This window comes from Triplophysa dalaica, chromosome 24 (assembly GCF_015846415.1).
Source record: "Triplophysa dalaica isolate WHDGS20190420 chromosome 24, ASM1584641v1, whole genome shotgun sequence".
NCBI classification, from domain to species: Eukaryota; Metazoa; Chordata; class Actinopteri; order Cypriniformes; family Nemacheilidae; genus Triplophysa; species Triplophysa dalaica.
In genome coordinates, this window is record NC_079565.1 from 6,973,783 (window position 1) to 6,991,764 (window position 17,982).

The following is a 17,982-nucleotide window of genomic DNA, read 5'->3' on the forward strand; positions in this document are numbered from 1 at the left end:
ATTTCTGCGGCGATGTTCAGAAATTAAATTATCGCGAGAGTGATTCGAACTTGAAGCGGAACCTTTCAACAAGGAACACAAGTCCGGGGAACATAATTACAGACGCTCCGCTTCTAACATTTCCGGCGTATTGTTAACATCAACAGAACGGGAAACAAGATTATTTTTCCCTCATACACATTTTCCGGATATGTCTCAGCATGTATTAAGAAGACTCATAACTGGAGTTTTTAACGTGCAGCGATCTGAAACTTACCGCTCAGCCTTGCGCGTTGGAAGCTGCGTGAAGATAAACAAGAGGTGTCGGTCTGATGAAGTGAAGGGCAGTGAGAGCTGTCAGGAGTTTGATGTGTCCATTCTCGAATTTCTTGTTTGTCCACTGTCCAAAAAGCAATTGAGGTATGATTGTCTATTGAATCTGTAATTTAAATCTTATTTTATAACAGTTAGGGTGAAATGTATTACTTTATTTAGTTGAGCTGGTGTTATGCAATCTTACATATAATTACCATCTCCGGTAGTTATAGCTACAATAATATAAGAAAAGATGTTAGCACCCAAAATAAAATGTTTTTAAGTCCCCATATTAATCATGGTTTACTATTGTCTTAATATAGTTGTAATAGTAACTACTTTATATGTGTTTACTTCTATGTAATTTATTTCTTGTTTTTTTAAGGTACGACGAAAATAGTAATGAACTAATAAACGAGGAGTTTGGCATCGCGTATCCAATCATTGATGGCATTCCTAACATGATCCCACAAGATGCTCGAATGATCCAGAAGACCGAAACCTCTAAGAACCCCTCTGAATCTTAAGAACTTTAATAAATTCAGTGAATTTTCTGCCACAATGTTTTTCTCCTTATCCACAGTGACTGTTCTTGTGCCACTTATATCCCTGACTGGACTGTTTTACTCAGCTAGTGTGGATGAAAACTTCCCTCAAGGCTGCACGAGTACAAACAGCTTGTGCTTCTATAGTCTGCTGTTGCCTGTAACAATCCCTGTGTACGTTTTCTTTCACCTATGGAAGTGGATGGGAATCAAGCTGTTCAGACACAATTAGATTGTACCATTAATTTAAGAGACATGGAGACTGGTATATTCTCACAACATAGACTATTTTAATCCGTTATTGTGAACAATGCTTGTAAACAAACTACATATGTTTGGTTTTCAAAAATATTAATTGTACACACGAAAGTATTATTCAGAACATGTAACAGCAATTTAACATTAAATAAACAATCATCTTGAACAAACTGTGTCTTTGCCTAAATGTGCACAGAACTAGGCTGTTTTTATTATGAACGTAATGGTAAATTACATAAGATCCTACTTCGTTTTTTTCTCAGTGCTTAGCTTCATCAGGGGGCACACAGGCTTTGGAGAGTCATAACCCTTCACCTTAAAAAAGAAAGACTCGTTTAAGCGAGTCTGAATGACTTTAAGTTGGGACAATTCACCTTTGGTCTTGGGCATCATGTCGCCATCCTCACTTGATGTGTCAGATATCTGTAATTTAGGTTGACCGATACAAATTGCAACAGGATGCTTCGCTGGTTGATTTGCCCGCTGCACTTGTCTTGCTCTTCTGGGCAGTCTCAGGTCCATGGGTTCCTCAGTGCACGTGGAGGTTTTCTGCTGCTGCTGAAACCTGAGGCAGTTGGCAACTTCTGGGAAGGTAAAGAAGTTTTCGGTTTGAGTAGCTGTGTCAACCGTCATCCTACATGAATGTTCCTCTTGCACCGATACAATAGTGATGTCATTGCCGCATGCACTGCTGGAAAGATTCAGGTTTGGCTCAGAGAATGATTTCTGTGTGATGAATAAATCTTGGCTGCTCATTTCTTCCGGCGTGGCTTGAGATTCCAAGCTGCTTTCTCCTACAAGCTGCTTCCCCTGACTCAAGTTTCCAGGGTAAATAGCTCTCGGCAAATATGTAGCAGAATTGTAAGCGTTTCTAGTGGTAAAGGGTTTAACGTGTGTGTTTGTAGCTCGGCTCGGCTCAGGTGGCAAATTAAAAACGACTCGCTTTCTAATTTTGTCGATCTCTACCTCTTTTACTCTGTTCAGACACCCACGCTTGCTTGAATGTTTTAGTGACGGATCTGGAGAGACACAGATGACAGGGTGGATCTGATGTGTGAATCCGGTGTGAGTGGTGCTTGACAGTTTTAGCTGGTTTTCAGATTTAGGTGTCCTGATGGGAGGTAGCAGCTGGGAGTCTTCCTTCGTTTTGATTTTATTTTTCTTGGCCTTTTTTCTTATTTTACAGTCATGCATTTGTGTAAAGGAAACAGTGTCATGGCAGCCATCCTCCAACAAGATGTCAGCTGCACGCTTAGTTTTAGTCTTGTCTTTCCTTTCTTTTTTCGGTTTCTTGGATTTCTTCTTATTTTTGGGGATTGTGGATGCTTCAAAAACACAGTCAACATCAGGAGCAATTTCCTCCATACCGATTGAAGCCATTTCTCCTATAAAAACAATAATATAGCACAATGGTTATGTGATTTGTTTTAGTGGTTATAAACGCTTTGCTGAATTTACACATTGGTGTTATGTTGGGACTTAATACCCCAAGTATGAAAGTTTCTGTGTCATTATCTAAAGTGTCATTTTTCAACAATATTTTGGCAACGAGCACCAGTTGATTTAATACATATTTACCTTACATATAGCAATGTATAGAATAAGAGTTTAACGACAATGTCGACAATGACATCAACTGTACACCTACCTGAGATGTTGCGATTTTAGTGGGTCACCTTTTCTGTCAGACCGATGGACCTTTAAAAACAGACGCCTAGTTATTAAACCAACTCTCAGACTTTAGTCCATAACTTGTCAAACAAAAGTTGCGAAACACTTTATTGTAACAAAGTAACACCACGTTCACGGAGACACACATAACGTTACTGCGCAATATTTGTTACTGTTAGCAGTTCACTTATTAGCTGAGGATGAAATTACTGCATACTACATATTCTCTGTTAAGTTAAACATATTGAATATAATAAAATACTATAGTGGAAGTAAAACATGTAATTTCCTTACCTGCAACATCTAACCATAATACAATCAGATGACTTCTTGGAAGTGCGCCACTGCGCATGCTCCCTAACGAATAGAGCGCGCGCACAAAATCACGCGCCAGACGCGTTTTTAAAGCGAATGTTCTGTAAGACGTAGTAACAGTCACTGTTGCGTTGAATTTTATTGTATTGTGATAGACGACGTGTAAACTCTTGCCCCTTGTGTGGAGCGAAAAGATGCCATTTTACCACTATCCCCATTGCTACGACGACGAGCAAGTTTTAGGTGACCTTTTTGCCTTTTGGGCCATTAAGTCTACGTCGGCTCGCCCGTATTTAACGGCTCTGTGCTCGGCTATCCCCGTTGCTATGACGACGAGCAAGTTTTAGGTGACCCTTTTGGCCCATTCAGTCAGTCTACGTCGGCTCGGTGTGCGTCACTTAAGTTTGTCATACGGCCCTTTTCGCTGTGGGTGAAATCCTTTTCTGGAAAAGCGTTTTTATCTTTTTGCTTTGAAAAGGCTGCTCCACGCGTCAGCAAACAGCTGCAACTATCGTGATTCTTGCAGCTTTTCTTTTTCTTAACAGTTTTATGGTAGTATTAAATGAGACCTTACCTTCGTCATGTGTGTTAGTCTTGGCTTTTCAGTCCATTAAGTCAGCTGTTTCTTTGAGAGTTGAGGATGGAAACTCAAAATGATTATAAAATGGTTAATGTATATTCATATAAGGATATGCATTTTAGATCTGCTCAAATGCCGCACAAGAAGCATTTATCTAAAGTGTCCTTTTTAACTGCATAACCTAAATTTTATCTGAGTCTTCCCTCTACAGTTCGTTTATTGAACTGCATAGCACGTGGTGCACATTGAATACTTTGTTGTACATGGGGATTGTCTTGTATTTATGATAAAATATTATAAAAACGTTAGTGTAGACATTTTATTTAGACACATGCATATTTAATTATATTCGCCTTTGGTCTATTAAACATCTTTTGTAATATTTCTTAATTGTAAAGCAAATATATGTTGCATTGTTCGGGTCCTTTCTTTAAATATGAAGTGTTTACATATGTGTGACCAATACCTTTGCTCTACTTAAAAACTTTTTGGCTTCTGTGCATGCAAATTTCAACAGTCTGCCTAGGCTGGTACTCATATGTAGAATACTGTTTCGTGGGACTTTCATATAAACAGATAGCAATGTGAGCAAGTGCAACCAATTCTAAAAAACACATTCAATTCTTAATGGGGTGTCAGTAGGCAATAAAGTCTAGAAATAAATAAAACAATAAAAACTCTTCACGTTCCAATTTCTTAGCATGCGTATACTGCTTTTATTTCACTAAAATAATTCAGCCTTACTTTTTAACAGATTTGACATCTGTTTTGGTTGTCAGATTTATAACAATTTATTACTCAATAAAACCTTGAGTAAACCTGAGAATAAATCTAAAAATAGCCACAGTGTTGCACCTAATATAGATTCAATACACAGAGTCTTTATATATAAGGACCTCCATGGCTTTTTTCACCTGTGACATGATTGCATTGGGTTTCCTAAGGTGACTTGATATCCTGCCCCTGAATTCTCGTGAATTATCATTATAATGGTAACATAAACTGCTAATTCTATGGCTCGCATTGATAAAGCATGAGGTAATGAGAACTGCATTTTGGCGGTTGATAGATCCCCCTACCTAAGGGTCTAAATTCTGCTTAGGATTGTCAAGACTGTGTTCAGGATCTCATGCAAGGGTCAAAGGTCTATTTGCTCAGTGGGTGTCATCTAAACAGCCCATGCCCACTTCGGCCCATAACAGTACCGCAAGGGACCACGATGGGGTCAACCATCAAACACGTGGGCCTAGTCGGGCCATAAATCTTATGAGTCTGGTATGTAAACAACTCTAATTGCTTGCCACCTGTGAAGTTTGTTTTACAGAATGCCAGAGAATGAAACAGTATGCTCATCAACAGGTGCAATGCACAAGCTCATTCTGTGCCAAGGAACATCTCCAGAATAAGCGGTATTGGATACAGTTTACGTGCACTTCGCTGGTTATTCCATTAAAACTTCGATATTGGCTGACAGTGTTTCTCTTGTCCTTTATAATTTATAGGCCGGCGGGTTGCATATTCACTCATATGTCATCAGACTGCCTGTTCCCTGTCGTCATACCCCCATTTTTTCTCCAGTCAGAAGCCATAGGCAGGCTCATAACTTGGAGAGAAACCCTAACCACACCATGAGGGAAGATCTATGGGTCAGACCTGTTTAGGTACTTAAACACACTCTCTGTGTCATGACATAGCCATTCCTAGGCTACTTTTAGAAAATTCGCTCATACTTACCTAATCTGTCATTCAGTGTCCATAAAACTAGGACAGGATCCTCCGCCTCCCCGGGTGCCCCTTTGGACACCTGTGACTGGAACAGGTTCTTTCGCTCACCACCGGATGGAGTAAACATGTAGCGTTATCATTTATTTACATTCTGTGCTCTCATGTTTTTTTTTTGTAAAATGACAAGAAAAATATATTTATACGAAGATCCAATTAAAACAATATTATATTCTCTTTCAATGACAGTCTTGTTTTAGCTCTTTTGAGGTTATAATCTGGGTTATTCATTTGAAATAAACCTTATATATGAGCTCTTCCTAAATTTACTCTTATCAAGGTCTATAGAAAAATATGTATACAAAAACAGTACATGTTGTTAAAATAAACAAGGAAGCAGTGGGGACTAACTAAACTAAATCAATAACACAGAATTGATGATGATATATCAGCATCAAAATACTGTACTATATATGTTAACATTTAATAACAAATATGTAGGCCTAGATCTTTTATATAATAAGTTAATTAGTCTCTTATTTATATAATAAGACATACTGTGCTACTTTATTCAGCTAAGCTGTGTGTAAAAAATGGATCTAAATAAAGTTCAGAAGTTCATTTTCACATTCAACGAATTCAAGTTGGTCAGGAGTGAATTATTGGTCCAGTAGAGGTTTTGTCACGCGCATGCTTCATCGTGGGAAAGGATGACATCATCACCTATAGCCTAATGAAAGCGGCTCATCAATGGGCAGAGTGCTATAAAAGCAACTCAGAGACACCAACTCTTATGTGAACTGATTTACCAACACCTGCAAGTGCAATTCCTCTCCAGTTATTCAATACCAACAGTGGTGAGTTCAGCATAGAGTTTAATCAAATTTGTTAATTGTTTCAACATGTTAATTTAAGTGTTATCGCCTTAATCATGTTATATGTAATTTCGTCATTGAATTTAATATTTTGTTATTAAATATTTAAACTACACCCGTTTCCTGTTCATATTGAATAAATGCATGTCTGTTTATTTCACAGCTTCACAAAATGGTTTCAATCAATCTTGGACTGGAGAAAATCGCTGTATTTTTTACTATCTGTTTATTATTATATTTTACAAATGCAGAGAGCAAGCCTTTAAGGTTAGTATTTTAATGATCAATACAATGATAAATGATAAAATGTCAAAGAAAAATGATACATGAAAAAATTGCGTGGATTATAATATGATTTTTTGTTCTCATACAAAAGCAAAAGGGCTATCAATGAAGTCCAACTTATGCACAATGTTGGTGTGCATAAACACGTGGAACTGAGGCAAGACTGGCTCCTGATGAAATTGCGCGAAATCCACACAGCCTCGGTGAAAAACGCAGAGAAGATGGACCCGGAGCGCACAGAACTCCCTCCAGAGATTTTTCCCATGCTTAAGGATCTAAATTCAAGAGAGACTGAAGATATCATTCACGTTTTGGAAAAGTTAATCGCTCAGTAAAAACAGAATTTGAAATGAATGTCACACCTTTCGCAATTGGCGTATTTATCTTAACTGTTTCATCCATATTTATTTTAGTTTTTTTATGCAATTATTTATTATTTTATGTATAGTTTTCTATTTTCCCCTTTGGCGGCTTAGCCGTTTTGCCAATGCTCTAAGCTCCTGTTAGGCTATATAAAGGCGTTTGTAATAGAAATAGGACCAAATGTTTCTTAAGAGAAAAGTAGAAAAAGCGATTTTAAAGAGTCTATTTTTATGATGACTATTAAATGAACACAAAATCATTTCAGCCGTGTTTTGTGTTGTTATCGAAAGTTTCCTTCAATTCTTCTTAATGTTTTGTCACGGAATACATTATATTGTATTCTGTATATTGTATACATTATATATTTATACATTAAATGGATAGGTAAACGAAAGTTTGCTGTAAAACGCCAGCAATGAATGTGTGCTCACCAACAGGTGCAATATACAAGATCTTTCTCGTATATTCTCAAGAATAATCCGAATTGGATAAGGCATACTGCTGATTTTGGGATTTTTAATGTATTAGGTAGACTGTTGACATTTATTAAAATGTTTGGCCATGTTTTCGTGTTACCTTGTAATTTATTGCTGTCGTTTTCGCTAAATGATAATTAACATTATTGTTATAAAGCATGCGTATTTGTTTTAAATAGCACATGTTGTCAGTATATGCAAACGTCACTTTGCTAAATCTCACGACTATTTCTCTATAAATGCCCTATAGTCTATTTTTGCCACATTGTGAATTTCACGCCTTGTATGGAGGCAATGTTACAATGTTTCTAAAGCACCGTGATACACAGGATGTTTCAGTTGTTGATTTGACGCAATGTGGTTTCTATAGCGACCAGTTCGCGATCTCGCGATATTTGGCTTAACTCCCTCTTCTCGGTTAGCCATGTAGCTATACCATATCCGTAAATACTTTACCCTAATCGAGAATAATGATGAGCAAGAATCTGATGTACATCCATGGCAGTAAATTGCCAGCTATTGACATTTCTTACGAAGGACGCGTTTATTAATCACAGAAAACGTTTACAATTAAAGATAAACAGGTGAGAGATCGTCTCGTTGTGTAGCGCTTACTTTAGGAGGCTAGGTGTAAAGGTGCTAACCGGATAGCGCGTATGAAGTAGCTTACGAAGATAAAAATTTGGTCATACTTTTGGACTTTTCAACAAAGAATTTAAGCAATTATCTCGACAAGTAGCTAAATAAATACGAATTGAACTTGTAAGTAGAAGGTTACTGACGTGACAAAAATGACCAAATAAGATGTAGTGTAAAATGTTATAATGTAATCTTTTAACATTTACAAAAAGGAAAAACGTATAGACACAAAAGTTGGGTTTATTTATTCATAATGTTATATTTATGAACATATTTATTCTTTTCAGACCTGCTAATAAAAGTAACACATTTATTTTTACCGTCTATAGACAATAACACCACTTTTTGTGTATACATTGTAGTGTAATTATTCCTGAAATATTTTTGCATATCAAAAAAACAACTAATGTGATTGGACAGAATTCGTTAAATGTAATTTTTTGTTATATTATATTGCTTTGTTAGATGACAGCAACAGGCGTGTAACTCCCATAATATCAACTTGCTTGAGATGGCAGCGCGTCCAATCTCTTATGACAGCCAATCTAGCGACTCAGAAAATTGGGATCAAAGGACAACTTGTAGGCCCAGGAGAATGTGCAGACACCCAAGGTAAGACAGAACCATCATAGTTCATACTAGTCATGAGTCCACCTGATGTCTGCCTTTTCTGTCTTCCAAAATACTGCACATGTATTTAAGTTATGAATCCCAGCACTATCTTTTTATTAACGCTTCCATGTTGGCAAAAACATTTTTAAACAGAACAAAATACAATAAAATGTAAAAAAATAAATACATATTTATTTAAAATATAATTTAAAATATATTATATATTTATTTGCATCATATTCACAACCTTTGAAAGGTTTTTGAAAAAAGGTTTTTGTCTCAATATAGAATAGCACACAACTATAGAAGAACTGTTATTTTTAGCACCTTCAGTTGTCCTTTCCTATAAAGTTTGCAGAAATGTTCTCCAGCCATTTCATCATTCAGCTTCATGAGATGCTTTTTTATCATTGTCCATGTTGTTCCCATCAGACAGTTTCCATCTATTCTGAGCTCTTAACGGAAAGTGGATTACTTGTGTGTTTCTTATATATATATATTTATTAAATAAAATGTTTGTTTTCAATAAAAAAATATCTTTGCACAGATCTATTTTTCTTTACAACACAAATTGTATTCTACAAAGCATACGCCTTCAAATCCAAAGGTTTGTAAGGTCAATAGAAACATTTCACTCTAGTGACCCTGAATTTTTGAACACTACCTATATATTTTGGTATAGCAGATATGGCTGTAGTGTGTCTTAAATAATTTGTCCAAATTGGTTTGCAATGCATTATGACGAATGCAATGTCGTTCCTTGGGCATGGTGTGTGAATAACTGAATAATTATAACCTTGTAGACAACTTGTGTGCCTTTGTGTGATAGCGCCATCTGCTGATCGGCACAGAATAGACAGCATTTACCGGTGTAGTCTGAACAAAGGCAATTAATCAGATTGTGTATGAATGAAAGAATGAACAAAAGCGTTGGTGATGTACAGTCGGGATCACGTTTATAAACACATGTTTTTTTTGTAAACAAAATATTTGTGTTAAATACCATGTTTTGGAGTTAAAGTAGATAGGTGAGGTTTATAGTTCTTCATGTAATAGGCTGGTCCGTCACAAACACGCCCAATATTACTGTTACAGGTACACAAGGATAAATCATCACGATTAATCTACGCAATACACGTATTATACACGATAACATCATCGATATTAAACCATACATTCTCGAACAACGTAATTCATACGATTTGCCTTACTTTGTATACACTAACTTAGCCTTTATATTGTGCACCGCTTTAAACTTTACCCACACTCGGAACAATTTCGAGTGTATACGGGATCATTGAGGACATTTTCCAGTCTCGATCCCTCCGCCACCGCCGCGTCTCTTATCAGCCCCGTGTCATCGCAATCTACAGTATCAAGAGATGCTATAAGAGGTCGGTCTACGTCATCAAGGCTGCCTCCGCGTGCCACAGCAGCTGAAAAAGCGACCAGCCATTCATGCTCGCGCGAGCGTCTCCGTCAGGTTACTATGCTACCGTCCCGCAGTGTCTCGCGCCGATGCTACCTGAGTGCGTCCTTTCTTTCCGAAAAGCAACCTTTCGAGGCCGCGAACGAGTCAACTCGGATTATGCTGAAGTTTGAAAGTAATGCCCGAGGATGCTAAGTCGGCTGGCAAACCTTCGGTGTACGAAGAAGTCCGGGTCCTCTGCGCGTTCATTCATCAGCTGTTTCCCTGCTGCTTTGTCTTAAAGAGAAGCGGGTACGTGCATGCGCTTCGTTGTGTGACTGTCAGAGCGAGTGGTTTTGCTCGGAAAACAAAGTTGAAGATGTATAACATTACATTCATAATAACACTAGACGCCGTCTGATTCTTAAAATAGAGAGAAATATTTATAGATGCTATTTAGGGAGCCGTTTCTTTATCAGATATTCTGTCGTCTGGGAATGATGTGCACACGCGTGTGGATGCAGTGAAGCTGCAGGAGCGCATTGTCTCTGTTTAACATTAGAGGAGCAGTGTCACTGTACTGAATTATTAATGCCACTTTCTCTGTAAGTAACAGAATGCAGTGTGCGCCCGTGGTTATCTTAAGTAGAAGTGATATTTAAAGTTGTGTCATCTTTGCGGAAGCATGATCCTTTATTGGCACTCAATATGATGACATTGTCCCCTTTGGACATGCCATCATTCATTGCGAGCTACTTGTTTGGCACACTAGCTGCTGATGCAACAGAGATGGCAGAAACTGTCTTGACCTTCTAATTATGTAAGATCATGGGTATTAATCCCTGTTTTTTTCTTCTGTCGATGCATTGAAACGTCTCCTCAGCACCTGACACAATTAAATGGATCCATCCCGTGTGCTGAATGAAATTCTGTAAGCTGCAAAGCACACTGTTGACATGATACTTAAGGGTGCAGCTGAAGTTCAGGTTTCACCATCATATTAATGGATGTGGCAGCTAAAATATCAGTCGCATTACAAGGCAGAGGAAGTATTGGTAGATAATTGTTTTGCCAGGGGTACTAGAGATGTTTTTGATTGGTTGGTAGAGACGGTTTTTGAGTTCAATATCCGAATTGCAACACCGGTTAAATTTGTATTTCTTTTTTATGACCTGATCACAATAAAACCAGATTAAAAAGCATTATTTTTAATAACAACATCAACAATAACAATATTGAATTCGTTATAATAGTAACCATAACAACAAAACAATATGTATTACATTTATGCCAAATTATAATATATAAATATTAATAAGCATTGTATATAATATAACATTTTTGATATGTAAACATAAAGCACTTGATTTAGGAGAAAATGAAGTAATAAAGATCATGATTTTAACAAATAAATGGTTTTGCAGCAAACACAATGTAACTTACAGCCAAATAGATGCAGGACAACTTATTGAATTGGAAGGCTCTGTTTGGTTTAGTGTTGTGGGCGCTAGTTATGCTTGGGTTGGTTAAAAGGGTCACATAGCTCCCGGCCGGTGCAATCACAATAGAGAAAATAAACCGAGGGGTTCAGATTTGGCAGCACTTTCACTTATATAAAACGAACCCTATTTCCAGCCTATTCATCATTTATTCAATGAGAAAATTCTGCCCCCTGCATGCTTGAGCGAACTCTTTTTCCTTGATTTATTTATCGCAGGCAAAAAAGAATATCAGCTATATGGGGAATAACATAAAGGGACATGTTTTTATGTGTGTTTTCAGCCTCTGTCTGCGCTCAACTCCAGTCTCCTTGATTCAAGGGCATCTGTTTTATAATGATCCTGCTTCGGCCCCTCAGGGGAACGAGTATTATTACGAGAAAATATTAACAGCACCTGGTCTGTGCTCAGGCAGTCTGGAGGTTCATTTTATATTGGGAAATTAAAGTGTGGTGTATGGGTTATGATGGATTTGTGTTTTTGGCTCAAGAAATTATGCCCTAATTAGAATAAGGGAACACCCGGGCTAGTTGTCACACTTTTTACCTCTGTGATTATTTGTCGAGGTTTTTATTTAAAAACTGTTTGTGTATAGGCTTGTACCTTGTATTGGGGGCCAAAAAGACATGTTGAAAATTTCCATTTAATCATTTATAAAAATGTCATTGACTTAATGGGGTAAGTTGTCACACTATAACAGATTCTTTCCCTGATAATGTTGTTCAGTGATTTTTTGGTGGTTTTCTTTTTAGCTATTGCAAATGGTTTAGTTAGACAAAGAGTAGAGTAGAGGATAGACTTTATGAAAAAATGTAAATTTATGGTTTTGAAACCAGCATGCAAACATTGTTTTTAATTTGTATTTTGAAGAGTTGCATTTTTTTTAATTAAAATTGTATGTTTAGTGAGATATCCCTTTTGTGACACAAAGCTATTTCCCAAAATCAAACTACAACACATTTTTAATTATTAATGTTGCTCTGCGCCCGAAAGGACAACTTTCAAATTAAAACCCCAGTTACTTTGTTATGAGCAAACCCCATGAGATGGATAAAATAAACAACAAGCGAGAACAAATCATCCATGAATGCACAAATCAATACAGCAGTCTGTTTGCCTCCCCCAGGCATGTTATGCTGTAGTGAAAGCCAACCTGCCCGGCCGTTCTTTTGTTTCGTGCAGTAGGTTTCCGGTAATCAGTAAAAAAATTACGCTTCGCTGTCACTGCATTTCCTGCTTTTAGCGATGAAAGCGCATATCTTTTAGAACCAGGAGTTCATCCAAGTTTATAGTTGAGCTCCTCACGTTGCAGAGATGCACACAGGCCACCCCTGCCTCGCCAGACGATTGCTCACGTGTGTATCTGACTGCGTGTCTGCTCTTCCTTGCAGCGGCCAGCCGCCGGGAGCTCAGCTGGAAGGCGAATTAGCGACAATGAGCCTTCACGGAGCCAGCGGAGGACCCCCGGAACACCACAGGGAGAGACGGCGGTCCGGAGATCGGTCCAGGGACTCTTCACATGAGAGGGGTGAAGGACAGCTCACCCCGTGTATCAGAAATGTGACTTCACCCATACGCCAGCATCTTAGCAGTGAGTTTTGAATTATTCAATTACTGGTATAATTCTGTTACATTTTTATTTAACATTCAAATTTATAAAAAAATCAATTAACTAACTCTGTTGATTCCACAGATCGTGAACGGGATTCTGGCTGCTCATCGCGCTCCACTAGTCCCAGACCTCACAAAGTGTGCACCTCCAGTCTGCTATACAGCGACTCGCACAGTAAAGCCCACAGCTCGTCTGACATGATCTACGTCTACGAAAACACCAAGGAGGGCACTCGCAGTTTGAGGACTGCCGAAAGAGTAACTTTAATCGTGGATAACACGCGTTTTGTCGTCGACCCGTCCATCTTCACTGCCCAACCCAACACCATGCTTGGCAGGTTCGATCTTAATCTGCCAACTCCTGCATTTAATTTGTTGTAATGTGTCGATTTGACATTGTCAGTCGTAACTTGCGGGGCTTGTTTTTAAGGATGTTTGGCTCTGGAAGGGAATACAACTTCACGCGGCCTAATGAAAAGGGCGAGTATGAGGTTGCAGAGGGAATCAGCTCCACTGTGTTCAGAGCCGTTTTGGTGAGTGCACTATGCTTTAAAAGGTTTATTGGGGTTTTAAATATCTCTTTGGCCTAGTTTACCGCATATTGATTAAGTGCCGGATTAGACTTCAGGATCAAAATTCACATGACTACAGCACAAAGCCGATGGGTTTGTTAAACCACTAGTCAATACATCGTTTTTCCCGATGTCTTTATTCTTTGTTGTCGTGATTTTATTTTTTCATAAATCGTTATTATTAGTCACTTTATATGTTGGTCAATGTGTTTTGCAAAAATTAAATCATTTTAAAACATGAAAGGTGCTGGTCAATTTTGTCAATCAATTCAAAATTACAACAAATTTAGAAATCCGAGGTTTCAGAAGGACAGCAACAATAAAGAAAAAAATGAAGGCATGTGTTGTCTACACAACATGTAGTCAGGGTTGATTCTTATGTTATTATGCATGGTTTACAATAGCTAAAATCTTTCACTGCGTAGAACTTGTGTTTTGGGATATTTTTGCAGATGGATTTATTAACAGCAATACTGTTAATAAAGTTTATGTTTTGAAAGTGTGATGTGAACTCAGAATTTTTTATCTTAAATACAAAATGTTGTAGTTGTCTAATTATAATAATTAATTATAATGAACAAGCACATTAATTATGTAAGCTATACAATTGTAAAGACACTGTTTTAAGTTAAGATACTGTAAACATTAAAGATGTCATCTTTAGTTATTGCCGTCATGTTTTATATATTATGGGTAGCGTTGTTTTCCAGAAGTGAAATACTGACCCAAATAACCATGTAGTTTATGCCACACATTTACTCAAGAGGAAATTACTAAAGCAGAACATTGCCACCTTTAACTCTTCATTGTAAACTAAAGAAAACCAAGAGCCTGTTCACAAATCCCCTATTTTCGCATTCTTACCTTTACATTGAAATTCAAGACAGTAATGAGCTCCTAAAATTGTTATTCTGTTTAAATAAATGAAAAAATATTCTAAGAAAGAACTTTAAGCTTCAAGTTTTTACTTTTATTTAGACGTTGATGTGATGATGTAAATCTCTACAGTATTGAAAGGGTTAAGCTTTTGTCACTCAAGGCTCAGCGTGGTGGACAAAATCAGGACGACACACATTAGAGTGCACTACAAAAACAGCCATTTCCACCTTTTTTTGTTTTGTGAGAGGAAAGCGATTTCTCTGGTGTGTTGTTGCCGTGCGTATATCTGAGGCCGTTCCACATTTGATTAGCTTTGAATGGGTCGGTGAATCTGAAGGGAAGCAACAGCAGGGAGTGTGTGTGTGTGTCTGGCATCGAAGCCATTTGCTTCTCTATGGAATAAGTGCTGTTTCAGTAATGGCTGCCTGTTTGTTTTTCCTCTGCATCTCTCCCTTTTAAACGGCAGGATTACTACAAATCAGGGATAATCCGCTGCCCCGATGGGATATCCATACCGGAGCTGAGAGAAGCATGTGACTACCTTTGCATCGCTTTCGACTATAGCACCGTCAAGTGCAGAGACCTCAGTAAGTATTCATTAACATGACAATCTAGCTAAATGGATAAGTCTTTTAGCTGAAAATGCACTGATCGCCACGGCAACTGGGAAACTGGAGGACATTTCCAGTGTTTCCGATGTGTGAGGACAGTAGATGCGAGTGTGCAAAAGTAGGTCAGTGGCGTATCTGGGCAGAAGTGGGTCACCGGACGCTCTTTAGATCAGAGCTGCTTTTTAAAAAAACTTCATGCGCGCTTTGCATTATATCATTGTGTTGCTGGATCAGGTTACGAATGAATCATAACTGAGTCGTGTTGACTGCAGGTGCACTGATGCACGAGCTGTCTAATGATGGCGCCCGGCAGCAGTTCGAGTTCTATCTGGAGGAGATGGTCATGCCTCTGATGGTGGCCAGCGCTCAGAGCGGCGAGAGGGAGTGTCACGTGGTGGTTCTGACGGACGACGACGTGGTCGACTGGGATGAAGAGTATCCGCCGCAGATGGGAGAGGAATACGCACAGAGTCAGTTCACTTCTAGCACCCACACCTCAATTACAACCCATTAACTATGTGTCAGTCACAGTCCCGCTGCATTGTGGGTAATTCTCAGCGGGCTATGAGAATCGATCGGTTGGTGTATTTAGCCTTGCTCACTTAAAGTGTGCATCACTATTATTGCTTATAATTGGGGGTTCTGATAAATCACTCGTCCTGAAATCTAAGGGATAGAATTTAGACTGACATTATAGAGGGGGATCAGAGAGGACGTTTGTCAGTAATGTGTTGTAATGGGGTTTTGCACTTAAGGTGCTTCGCTTAATCGCTTTCTGTCTTTTTGTAATGCAGTTATATACAGCACAAAACTATACCGGTTCTTCAAATACATTGAAAACCGAGACGTTGCCAAGTCGGTTCTGAAGGAGAGAGGTCTGAAGAAAATCAGATTAGGCATCGAAGGTAAGAGATGGAATAACAGGATGTGGATGAAATGGGTTCGATTCAGTTTCTGCTTTCCGATTCACATTTACACTCGCAAGTTGCTCTGTAGGTGTTGACTGCTATTTATGTCACCAATTGGTCTGCACTTCTATTTGTTATATGCGTACAGTGACCCTTAACTCGTACAAATGTAAAGTTTCAATTGCATTGAAATATCAAACCCAATTAACTATTTTTGAACTATTGAACTATTTTAAGATTGTAAGAGAATATTTCCTGATAATTTTTTACTGATACAATTTCGTTTCTCGTCTGTTAAAATTGTTAAATGCTGTGAAATTGATACATTCATGTTTTATATGAAAGTACATATGTACTTCTGATTTTTTTTGCCATAATTATTAGTCACCTTTATATTGTCACCTGGTGTGCAAATGTCTAACCAATAAAAGTATTAAAGTGCTTGTCAATTTTGACGTAACAGTATTTAATCATTTAAAAAGTATAGTGTTTGTTTCATTTCCTGAAAAACAGTGATTTAAACATCGGAGGATAGCAACCATATGGTTATTAAATGAATTTTTACCATGTTCACATTTCCACTCAGGATATCCCACCTACAAAGAAAAAATTAAGAAACGACCCGGCGGACGTCCAGAGGTCATATACAACTACGTCCAGAGGCCCTTCATCCGCATGTCCTGGGAGAAAGAGGAAGGCAAAAGCCGACACGTTGACTTTCAGTGCGTGAAGAGCAAGTCCATCACCAACCTTGCGGCATGCGCTGCCGACATTCCCCAGGACCAGCTGGTGGTCATGCACCCCGGGCCTCAGGTGGACGAACTGGACATTCTACCCAACCCCCAGCCCAGCCACCAGTACGACCCGGAATCGGATGCCTCGTCGCCGGCCATCTGACCCCGCCCCCTCAGTACACCACTTGCCACTCCAGCACTGCAGAGGCAGGTCAGCCACGTTTCGGTGCCAAGACCGCATTGCCTTTCTTTAAGTCCTCTCCCGCCTTACGAGTCTCAAAGACTGATCGCTACATCAGCACAAATGTGAAACGCCCTTTGTACACTATTAGCTTTCTTCTACCCTGTAGAATGCAAGCAAAGGAGTTTTTTATTTGATTAGACAGCTTAGGTGAATCTAAGAAACTCTGTCGGTAATCACTCCTTTGAGCAGTGTCTGAAGAGTTTGTGTGTGTGGGGTGCTGTAAGGCTAACGCTTTTAAACTTGGCAATAAAAATGAGCACAATCCACTCGCCTTGTTTGCACTGCAAGGACAGAACGTGATGCCTAGAACGGCCCCGTTAGAAGAAACAATGCAGATGTTGCAAATGTTCTGGAGCCTTCTAGTTGCGTTGTGCGTTCCACCCGAGGGCGGCGTAACGGAGCACCTGTGTAGCACCACTGTGATGCATGGAGGGTGAATGAGTTCAACTACTGAAGTGATGTCACATATTTTTATTGTACATTTCATTTTAATGTTTTTTGTAGCCACAGTCGGGTGCTGCAAGAGACGAAGAGATAATCCTCTTGTGTATCGCTTTAGAAATTTTCTTTTAATAAACATGTTTAAATCAGTATGTGTAGTTCATTTACTTAAATTAGATACATATGGCATATAAATTGCATTTTATTTTGCATAGGTATTTTACAAAAAATATATGATTATTTAATATCAATCAAACTGCAGTTGGTTTGTTTTTATTTAATACAGCTAACTTAACACAAAAAAAACCTTAACATAATAAAAATATATTTTTGCCAAATGTAAAATATGGAGTTATCTCATTTTGGAACCAAACTCTTCATATGTATATTTATGAATGTCAAAAATCAAAAGAAAATGTTAACATTAAAAGATGATTTAT

At 38.3% G+C, this 17,982-nt stretch overlaps 3 protein-coding genes across 4 annotated transcripts; 2 read left to right on the forward strand and 1 right to left on the reverse strand.

The window, feature by feature from the left end:
- The first annotated feature begins 89 nt into the window (after positions 1-89).
- zgc:162634 (uncharacterized protein LOC555881 homolog) lies at positions 90-956 on the forward strand. Its single transcript, XM_056740042.1, has 2 exons — positions 90-399; positions 680-956. Exons 1-2 carry the CDS (start codon positions 191-193, stop codon positions 819-821), a joined length of 351 nt encoding a protein of 116 aa, XP_056596020.1. The 5' UTR covers positions 90-190; the 3' UTR covers positions 822-956.
- A 151-nt stretch (positions 957-1,107) lies between these two features.
- Positions 1,108-3,979, reverse strand: si:ch211-176l24.4 (uncharacterized). Of its 2 annotated transcripts, none has more exons than XM_056740041.1 (3): positions 3,658-3,979; positions 2,746-2,795; positions 1,108-2,482 (listed from the first exon to the last, which is right to left on the reverse strand). In XM_056740041.1, exon 3 carries the CDS (start codon positions 2,475-2,477, stop codon positions 1,341-1,343), a length of 1,137 nt encoding a protein of 378 aa, XP_056596019.1. In that variant the 5' UTR covers positions 2,478-2,482; positions 2,746-2,795; positions 3,658-3,979; the 3' UTR covers positions 1,108-1,340. The 2 variants fall into 2 exon arrangements, with proteins under 2 accessions (XP_056596019.1, XP_056596018.1); XM_056740040.1 differs by lacking the exon at positions 3,658-3,979 and adding an exon at positions 3,063-3,539.
- A 3,802-nt stretch (positions 3,980-7,781) lies between these two features.
- On the forward strand, positions 7,782-17,692 carry btbd10a (BTB (POZ) domain containing 10a). Its single transcript, XM_056740386.1, has 9 exons — positions 7,782-7,968; positions 8,489-8,635; positions 12,934-13,133; positions 13,236-13,491; positions 13,584-13,686; positions 15,071-15,191; positions 15,488-15,685; positions 16,010-16,120; positions 16,710-17,692. Exons 2-9 carry the CDS (start codon positions 8,535-8,537, stop codon positions 17,018-17,020), a joined length of 1,401 nt encoding a protein of 466 aa, XP_056596364.1. The 5' UTR covers positions 7,782-7,968; positions 8,489-8,534; the 3' UTR covers positions 17,021-17,692.
- The last annotated feature ends 290 nt before the right edge of the window (positions 17,693-17,982 follow it).